At 49.1% G+C, this 13,406-nt stretch overlaps 2 protein-coding genes across 2 annotated transcripts; one reads left to right on the top strand and one right to left on the bottom strand.

Moving 5' to 3' along the window:
- The first annotated feature begins 1,399 nt into the window (after nt 1-1,399).
- On the top strand, nt 1,400-3,148 carry LOC125527277. Its single transcript, XM_048691811.1, has 2 exons — nt 1,400-2,182; nt 2,263-3,148. The coding sequence occupies exons 1-2, from the start codon at nt 1,717-1,719 to the stop codon at nt 2,607-2,609; spliced, it is 813 nt and encodes a 270-aa protein (XP_048547768.1). The 5' UTR covers nt 1,400-1,716; the 3' UTR covers nt 2,610-3,148.
- Nucleotides 3,149-3,711: 563 nt separating this feature from the next.
- LOC125527276 (auxin response factor 13-like) lies at nt 3,712-9,831 on the bottom strand. Its single transcript, XM_048691810.1, has 3 exons — nt 8,762-9,831; nt 5,240-5,866; nt 3,712-4,134 (listed from the first exon to the last, which is right to left on the bottom strand). Exons 1-2 carry the CDS (start codon nt 9,707-9,709, stop codon nt 5,267-5,269), a joined length of 1,548 nt encoding a protein of 515 aa, XP_048547767.1. The 5' UTR covers nt 9,710-9,831; the 3' UTR covers nt 3,712-4,134; nt 5,240-5,266.
- Nucleotides 9,832-13,406: the final 3,575 nt, after the last annotated feature.

Genomic DNA, 13,406 nt, shown 5'->3' with positions numbered 1-13,406 from the left:
AGTGCAAAGAGGATGTCGTCGGCAAGATTGGTTTCTCCTCTTATCAGAAATGCACTGCCGCCATCCGAATGCTTGCATACGGAGTGCCCGGTGATCTCATTGACGAGTACGTCCGTATGAGCGAGTCTACATGCCTAGAGTCCCTGTATAAGTTCTGCAAGGCTGTGATTGCTGTGTTTGGCCCTAAGTACTTGAGAGAGCCGACAGTTGAAGATACAACCCGTTTGTTGGCGATGAATGCTAGCAGGGGCTTCCTGGGGATGCTTGGCAGCATAGACTGCATGCACTGGGAGTGGAAGAACTGCCCTTCTACTTGGCAAGGGCAGTATAAGGGATATGTCAGGGCTTGCACTGTCATACTAGAGGCCATGGCGTCTCAAGATCTCTGGATCTGGCACTCTTTCTTTGGCATGGCTGGATCACACAATGATATCAACGTGCTTCAGCGCTTGCCGGTGTTTGCTAGGCTTGCCGAAGGCAACAGCCCACCGGTGAACTTTACTGTCAACGGCCACAACTACGACAAAGGGTACTATTTGGGTGACGGTATCTATCCTCAGTGGGCCACTATTGTAAAGACAATACCCAACCTAGGATGTCGAGCGTGCCGTTGGTGTTTTGCAACATTTGAGCAGTTCACTCAGTTTCATGAAGACATGCGTGATTGGGAAACTCACGTGCAACTGCAAAATGATTTGGTTAAGCATATGTGGACTCATGTTGGCAACCAATAGATGTATCTTTTTTTATTTGTTTGCAAAACTATGTGAAACATTTTTATTTTTATTTGGCCTGTAAACTATACTATTTATTTGGGCGGACTATTTTGTTTGTTAAATTTTCATTTCACAACATGTTGAATGCAATGCAAAATTGTGCGGCCAGCCGGCCACGCCTGCACATATGAGTCGGGGCGTTGGGCGCGGTGCCGACCCATATGAAAAACAGAGCGGACGCCGGGCGGGCGGCCGACCCAAATGGACAAAAAGCGGATGAAATCGCCGTCCGTTTGGGTCGGCCGTTGGAGTTGCTCTAAGCTAAGCGAACAGTTAATGTGCGTGCGTGCCTAATTGGGGCCTGACATCTGCGTGCCTAATCAGTCATCAGTTGTTTAGCATTGTCTAATTGTGGTGTGCCATCTCATAAATAATACAAGCCGTTTTAGTTAGGAATTTGGCCACGTAGCTTGCATATATGACAGATTTTTCTGAAACTTAACACACATTCAGAATAATTGTGCATTTTGAAACGAATATTTTTTTCTTGAAAACACACACACAATTAAGTTGGGTGGTGCATGCATGTGTTGTTAGGTGTTTTTTCTGGTAGCTGCCGGTGCCGGATCCATCCATCCATCCATGCCTGATGCCTGAGTGTCACTCGGCGCCGGAAGGCCGGTCCACTACTCCCCATGCATGGTCCATTTCATCAAAGCAGATTACAACAAGCTGCCCAAACAGTTGCTCCTACAGTAGTAGCCTAGCCTCTTCCTCTTCCTCTTCTTCCTCCTCTCTGAATCATAAAAGAAACGCAAAAGCCAGTGAAGCTTCCTCCAATGAATCCACCTCCTCCATATCTTCTCTTCTCCTCCGCATGCATATATCCAAGCATTCTTTACTCAAGCCACTAGCTAGCTAGCGTGCTCTGCATGCCAACGCCACCTCCTGTCCACTAGCCCTACGTACGTAGCAGCTTCTCCCAAGAGCGCAGCGCGCCATGAGCAACGTGTTCGGCGCCGGCGGCCATGGCCGTGGTGACCATGGCCATGGAGGAGGGGGCGGAGGGGAGCAGCACGGGGGAGCCGACGGCACGCTGCTCTGCTACTTCCACCCGAGGGAGCTGCTGGTCGGCGTGTGCGCGCACTGCCTCCGGGAGCGCCTGCTCCTCCTCCTCGCGGCCAAGCAGGGCGGCGGCACAGGCCGCGCGCGCCCGCCGGCCGACGGCGCCAGCTACCTGTCGGCGCGGCCCTACTGCCGGGCGCTCCGGCGCAGGACGGGCAGCATCTCCAGCTCGCTCCCCAAGGTGTTCGCGCTCGGCTCCTTCCTCCAGCGCCTCGACTCCTCCCGCCACCACCACCACCACCACCACCCCGACGACGACCACGACGGCGGTGGCCGTGGCGAGGACAAGGACAGGAACCCCGACGACGATGACGACACCGCCTCCGTCGCGAGCCTCGACGGTAAGTTGCCGCTCGTACGGCGTACGGATGCAATAATTGGTTGCTCTCTGGCTCACGGTCACGGGTCGGCCGGTGTGCAGATTCCTTCATATCGATCAAGTTCGAGGACAACGGCAAGGCGACATGGGTGGACAGCCAGCAGACGTCCCTAAAGCCGGTGCGCGAGGCGACGACGGCGACGACGGCGACGACGACGAAGACCCTGGTGGTGGAGCAGGCGAGCCGGCGGGGTGGCGTGACGCGGTGGCGGAAGCAGGTGGTGGGGCGGCTGCTGCAGCTGGCGCGGTGGAAGCGGGCGTCGGGCAAGCAGCCGTCGTCCTCGGCGGCGGCGGACCAGCGGTCGAAGGCGCGGGGCGGCGGCGGCCGGAGCTGGATCCGGAGCCTGACGCGGCGGCGCGCCGCGCACGGCGAGAGGGCGTGGTCGTGAGCGGGCCACGGGCAGCTACGCGTCCACACGTGATCGGTGGATCGAGTATGCACGTACGCACGCACGTGGCGCATACAGCCAGCCACAGATCCATCCATATCTCCATTTCCATCCAGATATATATATATATATAAATATATATAGTAATCATAATCAGATATAGATATATAATATACTACACAGCAAAAGAAGGAAAGGATCGCATTCTGCAGATCTCGTTTCTTTCCTTCCTGCATGAGAGGTGTTTGTTTGTCCCCAGGATTTTGCTCATTAGTTTTGACAGATAAAAACAGATAGAAAAAATTGGCGTGTTGTGTACATAGAAATGCCTGTATTTTCTTTCTGTCAAGAAGTGGCATGATATTACTCTGAACTTTGAAGTCTGGATTGCCTGTGTAGTGTCAATTTTCAGCAAATGACACTGGTAATTTTGGTTTGCATCTCCAAATGCCATTTTAGCTCCTTGTGTGTGTGTGTCTTGTTTGTTGTCATGTACTCCCTCCATTCACAAATATAAGATGCCTAAATATTTTTCTGAATCAGATGTATATAAAGACGTTCTCATTTCAGTCTGTATGTATATTATCCAAAACATCTTGTGACAGAGGGAGCATTGTCCTGTACTGTATGAGTAGAAGAAGATTTGGGAATGTTTGTTAGTTGAAGAGACGTTGGCAGGCAGCTGAGGATCACCTTTCAGCTGCTGCTGCGACTGAAGTGACGAGCAGTCCTCTTGAGACAAGGACGGAATGACAGATTGTAGAATAGGTACCAGTCGATGATGGGTTTGGTATGGTATTATGGTATGTGCACGCACGCATGCTCTCTCTACCACTACATGTCGTCTAGTTGTCTGTATTACTACATAGGCTGCTTTTTTTTCTTCTTTGGAGCAAAGCTGCCTTTTCCTCTCTTTGGCGGCCCCAGCAAAGCTTTAGCAGGGTCAGAGACATATCTCCTCTTTCAAGGAGAAAAGAGGAGGTTTTGACTGACTGGCTTTTGAGCAAAGTAGCCAACAGATTCGTGGATAGATGGCAAAGATCTCAAACAAAGCACCACCAGCAGCAGCAGCTGCAGCGCAATGATGAAGACGAGTGTCCACTTCACGGAGTTCCACCGGTCAAAAACAGAGGATAAGACAAGTTCATCTCCAAGAAACAAGGAACCACCATCACAACCGAAACGCCGAAAAACAGAGTCCAGCTCACAACAAGATGGGCCAGACGTACCGGAATGCTAAGGAGCAGAGTGCTTTTCCGAAGCATCAGGGTGATGCAAGGAGCGCTCGGCCTCCGCAGTCAAGACGACGTGGAAGAGGCGTCCAGGAAAGATTTTACAGAAAGCGAAAAGAAAAAAGAATAACATGGCAGCCTATAGCAATGCGGCGAACATCGGCGTGCAGCCGCACCTGTCTACAGACTTTTGTTGGCTTGGCTTGCAGCCGTAGGTATCCTTGCTTCAAGTCAGGTCCAGGAACTCAATGTGCGTAGCAGAATAGCAGCCTCGGTCGTCCAGCTTGGCTTCGCTACAGGAAAAGAAACAAATGGTTGAATCATCTTGGTAGAAAACAAAGTAAGAAAAAACTGCTAAATGGACACTAGCAACAAGATGAACATTTTACAATCTAACTTTTTTGTCATCTGTGGGCATAAATGGGTTTAGGAGCCCTGTGGCATTGCCACTCAACTAAAATGCCCGTTGCCTCTAAGGCTCTAAGGACAAACTATGTGTTTCTCTCAAGATGAATCATACTCGGTTCTTAATCATCGACGACACCTATAGGTACACAACATTGTACAGAATGAATTGTACTAGTCAAAGTGTTGTATGGACTGACAAAAACTACTTCCTCCGTCCAAAAATAAGTGTCTCAACTTTGTACCAGCTCAGGTACAAATTTGAGCTCAGGACACTTATTTTGGGACGGAGGGAGTACTAAATAAATAGGAGGATGGCATCTCGGTATTGTCAATAATTAAGAGCTTCAAAGTTCATTGTGCTCATTGTTTTGCAAATTAAAAGTGCTATGGTTCACTGTCAATAACAGCGGCTTCAGGGACACCCGAACTTCACTCGAGAAGTTTCTCACACACGCCCAGTGTGGCAAACGACATATACAGTCTGCTTAGGCTGAGCTTTTGCTTTTAAATTGACTGATTCGCTGAAAGCATGATGTTGCTTTTAACTTAGTTGATTGATGCAACCAGGTGAGAATCAAGTAAGGAAACACGAAAGAATGCAATGAAATCGTTGCTGGTTTTCTCAAAATGGAGAAATCATTGAATTCGGACTGTATCAGAGGAAAATCAAACAGATATGGAACCTGGAAAGATTTTCTGTTGATAAACCATAATGTAGGCATAATAAAAATCAGAAAACAACATATACGTACTAGTTTAGTTACTGTTTAATTTGCTGATTCAGAGATAATTTCTTTCTTCAGTTTGTCTGAATGGGAGTGAAACTGACAGACAATTGGCTGGTAATGGAAAAGACAACCTACACTTGGCCCGACAGGCATCATCATCACTACATCGCCTTTCACAATTAGGTCTGAATGGTTGTCATGTAAAACCATCTATGCATGTCCATCGTCGCAAACAAAGCAGGAAAATCAAATGAGATAGTACCTTCCAGTATACTGTGTACATGCCACTTCAGGCTTCTTGCTTAGAAGCATTTCGGTCGTGGCCGTCATCTTTACCGATTGTGAGTTGGCAGTCAAGTAGACTTGTGGCAGAAGCATATTCATGAGCAGTTCCATCGACCGCAGCATCAGGGGCCTGGCTCACTTCTTCAGAGGAGCCATTGGTGGCGCTCTGCACAGGCGACGTGATCGTGGCGCCGAACAGCTGTATGCTCCTCCTTTCCTCAGAGGGGCGCATGTTCACCGAGTTGTTGGGTGGAGATCCAGCTTCAGGGTTCACAACCTCGGAGGAGCCGCCGCTGGAGCTAGGTGGGAAGAACAGCTTGGTTGTGAGCACGGTAGGAGATGAAGAGGGCAGCTCAGTGAGGCCGATGTGCCTGGCTCCCTGCATGCCAGCAGGCATCGGTGACCCCAGCAGCATCACCATGTTTTCGCAATCTGGCCCCAGCAGGGGGTCAGCCATGCCGACATCGCCGGAGCACATAGGGGGAAGGGTCATCTCGGAGATCTTGAGCTTCTTCAGGATGGGAGGGTACCCAACAAGTTCTACTTGCCAAGCATTGACATGCCTGTTCCTTAGTGACCCTACCACAGATTCATCCCAGTCTATCTGCAAGCAAGTAGATAGATTAAGCAGCAAGTCAGATAAGAATCTTTGGAGCCAGTAATGATATACAGAATCTTGAAATTGTAAGATCAACTGGTTTGAGCACTATCTGAAGAATCAAGGAATTGATGGAATGGACAACGACATAGAACACTTCTCTTGACATGTCAGTAACAAAGGTGCAGTCAGCCCTATGAAATAACACAACTCTGTATTGGACATTCATGACTCTGAAGGTCTGAATAAAGGACTTGCTGCTGATGGCATTACATGGCATGACTTGTTTTATTAATAACAGTAAAGGGAAGAAGTAACAAGCAGAATTCCAAATAAAAATTGACTGCTGACCGACTTCATCTCTGTCTGTTTCAGTAAATACCATCAGATGCAGAGCCAGCCCTATTGGATACAGACAAGGGATCTAATGCAATCAGACAGAGCAACAGCCACCAAACCACATTAAAAAAAGGCTGAACTATCAAACAATCGACAACAGCATCGACTCTACGGCATGTAGCAATGAAGTACAAGTGGCTAAGCATAGTTATAAATTACTAGTCCAAGATTGCCTGCTACTCCCTCGTTCAGAACCTAGCAAAACACTTGAACCACACACATGCATGGTGATGTACACTGAACCAATCAGCCAAAACATGGAGAGAGGACTCTCCGTCGATCACTCGCTAGCTGCTCCGACAGTTAACTGAACATGAAAATACTGAACCAAACAGAGATGGACTTACGATCGATCAGATTTACAGATTTAACTTCAGTAGACTCTACATTTTTCAAGATCTCAATAAAGTACTAATTACTGATGGCATTACATGGCATGATTTCTTGTATTTATAACAGTATAGAAGTAGCAAGCAGACATCATTCAAGCCAAAAGCACATTGCTAGCTCCAAATCAAAATTGACTGCTGAGCGAGTTCACCTCTGTTTGTTTCAGTATATACCACCAGAACAGAGTCAGCCCTGTTGGAAACAGACAAAGGATCTAATGCCATCCCACAGAGCAACCGCAACCAAACTCACATTAAAAAAGGCTGAACTATCAAACAATCGGCAACAGCATCGACTCTAGGCATGCAGCAATAAAGTACATGTGGCTAAACATAGTTACTTATTATTAACACAAGATCGCTTGCCCCTCTCATTCAGAACCTAGCAAAACACTTGAACCACACATGCATGAAGATAACTCATACAGGACCAATCAAACAAACATGCAGAGATGGTGTCGATCGAGTTCATCTTTGTTTGTTTCATCTTTGTCTGTCGGAAGCCATGAATCCGACAGAGCAGCCACCACCAAACCCACATTAAAAAAGACTGAACTTATTAAATAATGAACGATAGCATCAACTCTACGCATGCCGCAATAAAGTACAAGTGGCTAAACATAGTTCCTGTCAATTACTAGTCAAAGATTGCTTGCCGCTCCTCATTCAGAACCTAGCAAAACAATTTAAACAAACATGCATGGCGATATATACTAAACCAAACCTGCAGAGATGGACTCGATCAATCACTCGCTAGCTGCTCCAACAGTTAACTAAACTGGGCAGTACTGAACCAAACAGAGACCGACTCGACTCAATCGATCAGATTTGCGGATTCAATGATGAATCAAACATCAGATCAGGTGAATTAGCAGCAATCAGGATGGGAGGGTGCTCAACAAGTTCGACATGTTTGGTTCAGTATTAGCACTTGTTCAACCATGGATGCAACATCAGATAGGGTGAATTAGCAGCAATTATGAATGTCCAAGATCACTTGCCAGTCTCTTCTACTTGTAGTCCTGTATAAGTGGCTAAATATAGTTATCAATTACTAGTCCAAGATTGCTTGCCACTCCTCATCCAGAACCCAACAAAACACTTGAACCAAATATGCATGGCGATATATACTGAATCAAACGTGCAGAGATGGACTCTGATCGATCACTCGCTAGCTGCTCCGACAGTTAACTGAACAATGGAATACAGAGACAGACTCAATTTTGATCAGATTTGGAGATTCAACGGTGTACGCAACATCGGATCAGGTGGATTAGTAGCAATCTTATACTGTATTTCTTTACTGAGGGAGTATGAATGTCCAAGATTGCTTGGCACTCTCTTGTATCTTCAGTAAAGGCAAAAAGTAACATGCAGAACATCATTTAAGACAAAAGAACATTGCTGATTCCAAATCAAAATTGGCTGCTGATCAAGTTCATCTCGGATTGTTTAAGTATATACCACCAGAAGCAGAGTCAGTGCTATTGCAAATAGACAAGTGACCTGAAGCCATCCATCCGACAGAGCAACCACTACCAAACCAACATTAAAAAAGACTGAACTATTAAACAATCGTTGACAGCAAGTCTACAGCATGCAGCGATAAAATGCAAGTGGCTAAAACATAGTAATTAATTATTAGTCCAAGATTGCTTGTCCCTCCCTCATACACATTGCATGGCGATTGCCTGTGAACCCTCATTCAGAACCTAGCAGAATACTTGAACCACATATGCATGGCGATATATACTGAACCAATCAACCAAACATGCAGAGATGGACTCACACCGACAGTTAACTGAAAATGGCATTACTGAACCAAACATAGATGGACTCAAATCGATCAATCAGATTTGCGGATTCAACATGAAAGCAACATCGGATCAGGTGGATTATCAGCAATTATGAATGTCCAATATTACTTTCCACTATGTTGTACTTGTATTGAATGGCAGAGCAAAACAATTGAAGCAAGCATGCCAATACTGAACCAAACAGAAGTGGACTCGATCGATTGATCAATCAATCAGACTTGCGCCTTCAACAGTTATCGCAAAGATGAGATGGATTAACGCAGCAGAGATGAATCATGGATGGAAGCATGATGTACCTCGAGCATGCGCCAGATGGATGGGTCGACGGCCTTGACGATGCCGTTGACCCACTCGGAGCGGCGCTCCTCGGCGTCGAGGAACTTCATGCGCACCTGCACCCCGGGCGCCCAGGCGCCGACGAGCGCGTCCTCCACCTCCTGCTTGGGCACGACGAACTCCCCGGCGCCCTGGCGCGGGTAGTAGGTGACGGTGAAGGGCGCGCCCTCGGCCGCGAGGCGCACGGCCTCGTCCACCTCCTCGGGCGGGACCCGCGCGCGCGCGTTGCGGGGCCGGTGCTCGGCGCCCTGCTGGGAGACGGCGGGGTACCTGGGCGCGCGGCGGATCCCGGCGAGCAGCTCCCCGTCGGCGCGGCGCATGAAGACGACGGCGTCGCCCGCGACGAGCAGCTTGGCGTTAACGAACTTGCTCCACCCCGTGGTGAGCAGGTGGCGGCGCGGCGTGCCGCGGTAGATGTGGCGGAAGTCCCAGCCCCGGCCGAGCGGGTCGGTCATGCGCAGCCTCTGCACGGGCGGGTCGGCCTCGAAGTCGAGCGGCGGGAAGACGAGCTCGGCGCAGAAGCGGGGCACCGAGAAGCCGCCGCCGTTGTTGGCGTCGCTCTGCGTGAGCTGCTTGGCGTAGTAGCGGAACCCCGTGGCCGCGTCGGCGTGGGCGTCGGCGTCGGGGAGGTGGAGGGCGGGGTCGCGGTGCGGGCCGGGGACGAGGTCGACGGTGGCGAAGGGCTCGTCGGTCTTGGGGTCGGCGAAGAGGCGGACGGCGGCGACGGTGCAGGGGAAGAGGTTGTGCGCGGGCGCGCGGGGCGGCGCCGGGCACTGCTCCGAGTGGCCGTGCGGGAAGTAGTAGACCTGGGAGCCGACGGCGGGGACGCGGGAGAGCGGGGTCGCGCAGGCGAGCCAGACGTCGCGATCGAGCGGCGCCGGGGTCGCCGGCGGCGGCGCGTCCGCCATTCTCGGGCGGGGCGGGGGGAGGGGTTATCTAGGGTTTGGGCGGGAGATGAGGGAGATGGTTGTTGGAACTTGGAAGGAAGCCCGAGGAGATGGGGGGAAGATGTCCTCTCTCCTTACACGCGGACGGGGCGGATGGGTGGGTGGGCCGGAAGACCAAGAGAGTATTTATAGCACGCCCGCTTTGGGTTTGGGTCTGCTTCACACACCACATTGTTATTGTTGGGGATTGGACACCCCCATCCCCAAACATTGGTGCAATAAATCCCAACAACTTGATGCAACAACAACTCAAGAAGAATCGGCGTGGGGTTGCAAAATTCGAGCATACTCGTCGATTATGGGGAATGCTCCTCTGTTTCTTTCTTGCTACGATTTAGGTCATTAATTAACGGATTGCCTGGACCAGCACACGCTCGACCGAGAAAAGTTGTGCCAGGGGACAACTCGGATTCGGCTCTCCTTTTCGATTGGACGACGCGGGTTTGTGAAATTCAAACATACTCACCGACGATTGTGAATGCTCCTCATGTTTCTTTCTTATTACCATTTAGGTCATTAATTAACGGATTGCCTGGACCAGCACACGCTCGACCGAAAAAACATGTGCCAGGGGACAACTCGGATTCGGCTCTCCTTTTCGATTGGACGACGCGGGTTTGTGAAATTCAAACATACTCACCGACGATTGTGAATGCTCCTCATGTTTCTTTCTTATTACCATTTAGGTCATTAATTAACGGATTGCCTGGACCAGCACACGCTCGACCGAGAAAAGTTGTGCCAGGGGACAACTCGGATTCGGCTCTCCTTTTCGATTGGACGACGCGGGTTTGTGAAATTCAAACATACTCACCGACGATTGTGAATGCTCCTCATGTTTCTTTCTTATTACCATTTAGGTCATTAATTAATGGATTGCCTAGATCCAGCACACACCCGGCCGAAAAAACATGTAGCAAACCGACTGCTCACATTCGGTTCTCCTTTTCGATTCGACAACACGGGGTTGCGAAAATCGAACATACTCACTGATGGTGGAGGAGTACTCCTCGTGTTTCTTTCTTGTTACCCTTTAGCTCATTAATTAATGGATTCCTGGATCCAGAACGCGCCCTACTGAAAAAAACCTATAGCCAAGGGATAGCTCACATTCGGCTCTCCTTTTCGATTCGACAACACGGGGTTGCGAAATTCGAACATACTCACCGATGGTGGAGGAGTACTCCTCGTGTTTCTTTCTTGTTACCCTTAAGGTCATTAATGGATTGCCTGGATCTAGCACGCACCCGACCGGAAAAAGTTGTAGCCAAGGGACAACTCACATTTGGCTCTCTTTTTCGATTGCATGACGCGGGGTTGCAAAAATTGAACAGAGCACATGCCCCTCTTAAGGAAACAAGTAAGGCCTATTCAAATTGGACGGCACAGGGTTGCGAAATTGGAACATTGCGCACCCCTCCCACCATACACAAAACAAGGATGTGCCTGCACTGCAGCTCTCCTTTTTTGTTGGGACGGCGCGGGGTTTGTGAAATTGGAACAGTGCATATGCCCCCCTAAACAAAACAAGGGCGTGCCTGCTCATGTGCGGCTCTCCTTTTCTGTTGGGATGACGCGGGGTTGAAATTTGAACATAGCCACCCACACCCCACTCCCCCTTGAAAAAGGGGACGCGACCACCTCGAATGGGCTCACCTTTTCGAGTGGGACGATGCGGGTTGCGAAAGTTTGAACATGCTTCGCAACGGTTGAGAAGCACTTGTGTTTCTTCCTTGGTTCCATTGGTCTATATATAGCGAACAACAATGTCATGAGCATTTATGGAGGCCATGTTTTATAGCCCTTTCTTCATGTGCATTATGTAAGCAATATAGCCGCCTATGAATTTGAATCGAACGAACTGATTCACTGCCATCTTTGGAAATGTGTGGGGCGCCAAGGCAAAGATGTCGACCCTCGTCCCTCTTGACCAACCATTGTCCAGTTAAGATCGACGATTATCTTCGGCGAAAGTAAAGGAAGAACGACGAACTTGGTACGAATCATGTGCATACGAAGCATGTGGAACTTTTTTTTAAGTTATGTTTTGGATTTTTCACGGTGTTTATGATGTGTTGTTTGAGACGCCTGCATGGATGCATGCGTGCATGATCTCAGGGCCGTTAGTACTACCGGACATGCAAGGATTTAGCTACTAGTACTCGGATATCTGGCCCTGTCTAATCTCTCTGGTCTTCACGCGAACATGTACGCGCTATATGTGCGGGCGCGGTAACTACTCGACCAAACTAACATATCACTAGTACAACCGAATAGTATTTGGTCTCTCGATCGAGCAGCTCATGCATGATCGTCGGGGCTCTTCTCCTAATTTTGCGTAAGAATCGGCTGGCTCTGTTTGAAACGACAGCTTATGGGATATTATCTCCGATTTCACTGGTTGACACACAAATACAGACGATGAATGCATGCAAAAGTTTATTAAGCATCTGACCCGCAAATCGGATACCATATCTAGGGATCGGTCTGCGGACATGGATATTGGAGCCGGCCATCCAATGCTAGCCGCATAGTACATTTCAAATTGGCTTTAAATAGACCGAACGAATTACATGCAAACCGAATGATTTTCATTCAAACCAAACAAAAACATTTATATTTTGGGCATATTTTTAACTAAACTATACTATGTTGCGGTAAAACTAGTCTACATCCGGCCGCGACAGATCTCCACTCCCACAACATGTCTTCCCCATGTCCGGCAGCCTGCTCATCGGACTGCCGGTAGCCTGGAGAGATATGCTTCAACAAGAGGGGACAAATAGCCTCCCTCCACCTCTATGAAGCACGGATCAGAGTTGGTTTTTGGTCGGAGGAAGATGGTCGCCGTGGTCTACGCTTCCGCTCAGCTGGCAAGACACCAGCTGTGTAAGCCGGTGACGCAGTGGCCTTCGAGACCCAAGCGGCGGCGTCCTCCCATGATCTAATTTTCCTTGTTGTCCTCGCCCGACCTAGAAAAGTTGTAGCCAAGGGACAACTCAGGTTCGGCTCGATCGCCTTTTCAAGTGTATGATGCGGGGTTGCGAAATTTGAACATACTCATCGATGGTGGAGGAATACTCCTTGTGTTTCTTTCTTGTTACCCTTTAGGTCATTATAGGATTGCTTGGATTCAACACGTGCTCGACCGAAAAAAGATATAGCCAAGGGACAACTCAGATTCAGCTCTCCTTTTCGATTGGGCGACCCGAGGTTGTGAAATTTCAACATAGCACACGCCCCTCTTAAGGAAACAAGTAAGGCCCCTTTCAGATTCGACTCTCCTTTTGAAATTGGACGACACAATGTTGTGAAATTGAAACATAGTACACACCCCTCTTAAGGAAACAAGGAAGGCCCCGCTCAGATTCGACTCTCCTATTCAAATTGGACGACACAAGGTTGTGAACATTGCACACGCGCCCCTCCTTAAACAAAGCAAGTGCGTGCATGCTCGTGTGCGGCTCTCCTTTTCTGTTGGGATGACGCGGGGCTTGCAAAATAGGAACAGTGCCCCCCCCCCCACCCCACCCCCAAAACAAAACAAGGGTGTGCCTATTCATATGCGGCTCTCCTTTTCTGTTGGGACGACGCGGGGTTGTGAAATTTGAACATAGACACACACATCACCCCCCCCCCCCCCCCCCCCAAAAAAAAA

This window comes from Triticum urartu, unplaced genomic scaffold (assembly GCF_003073215.2).
Source record: "Triticum urartu cultivar G1812 unplaced genomic scaffold, Tu2.1 TuUngrouped_contig_3428, whole genome shotgun sequence".
Lineage (NCBI taxonomy): Eukaryota > Viridiplantae > Streptophyta > Magnoliopsida > Poales > Poaceae > Triticum > Triticum urartu.
Note: the sequence above shows the minus strand (reverse complement) of the source record. Positions and strands in the feature narration are given on the sequence as shown.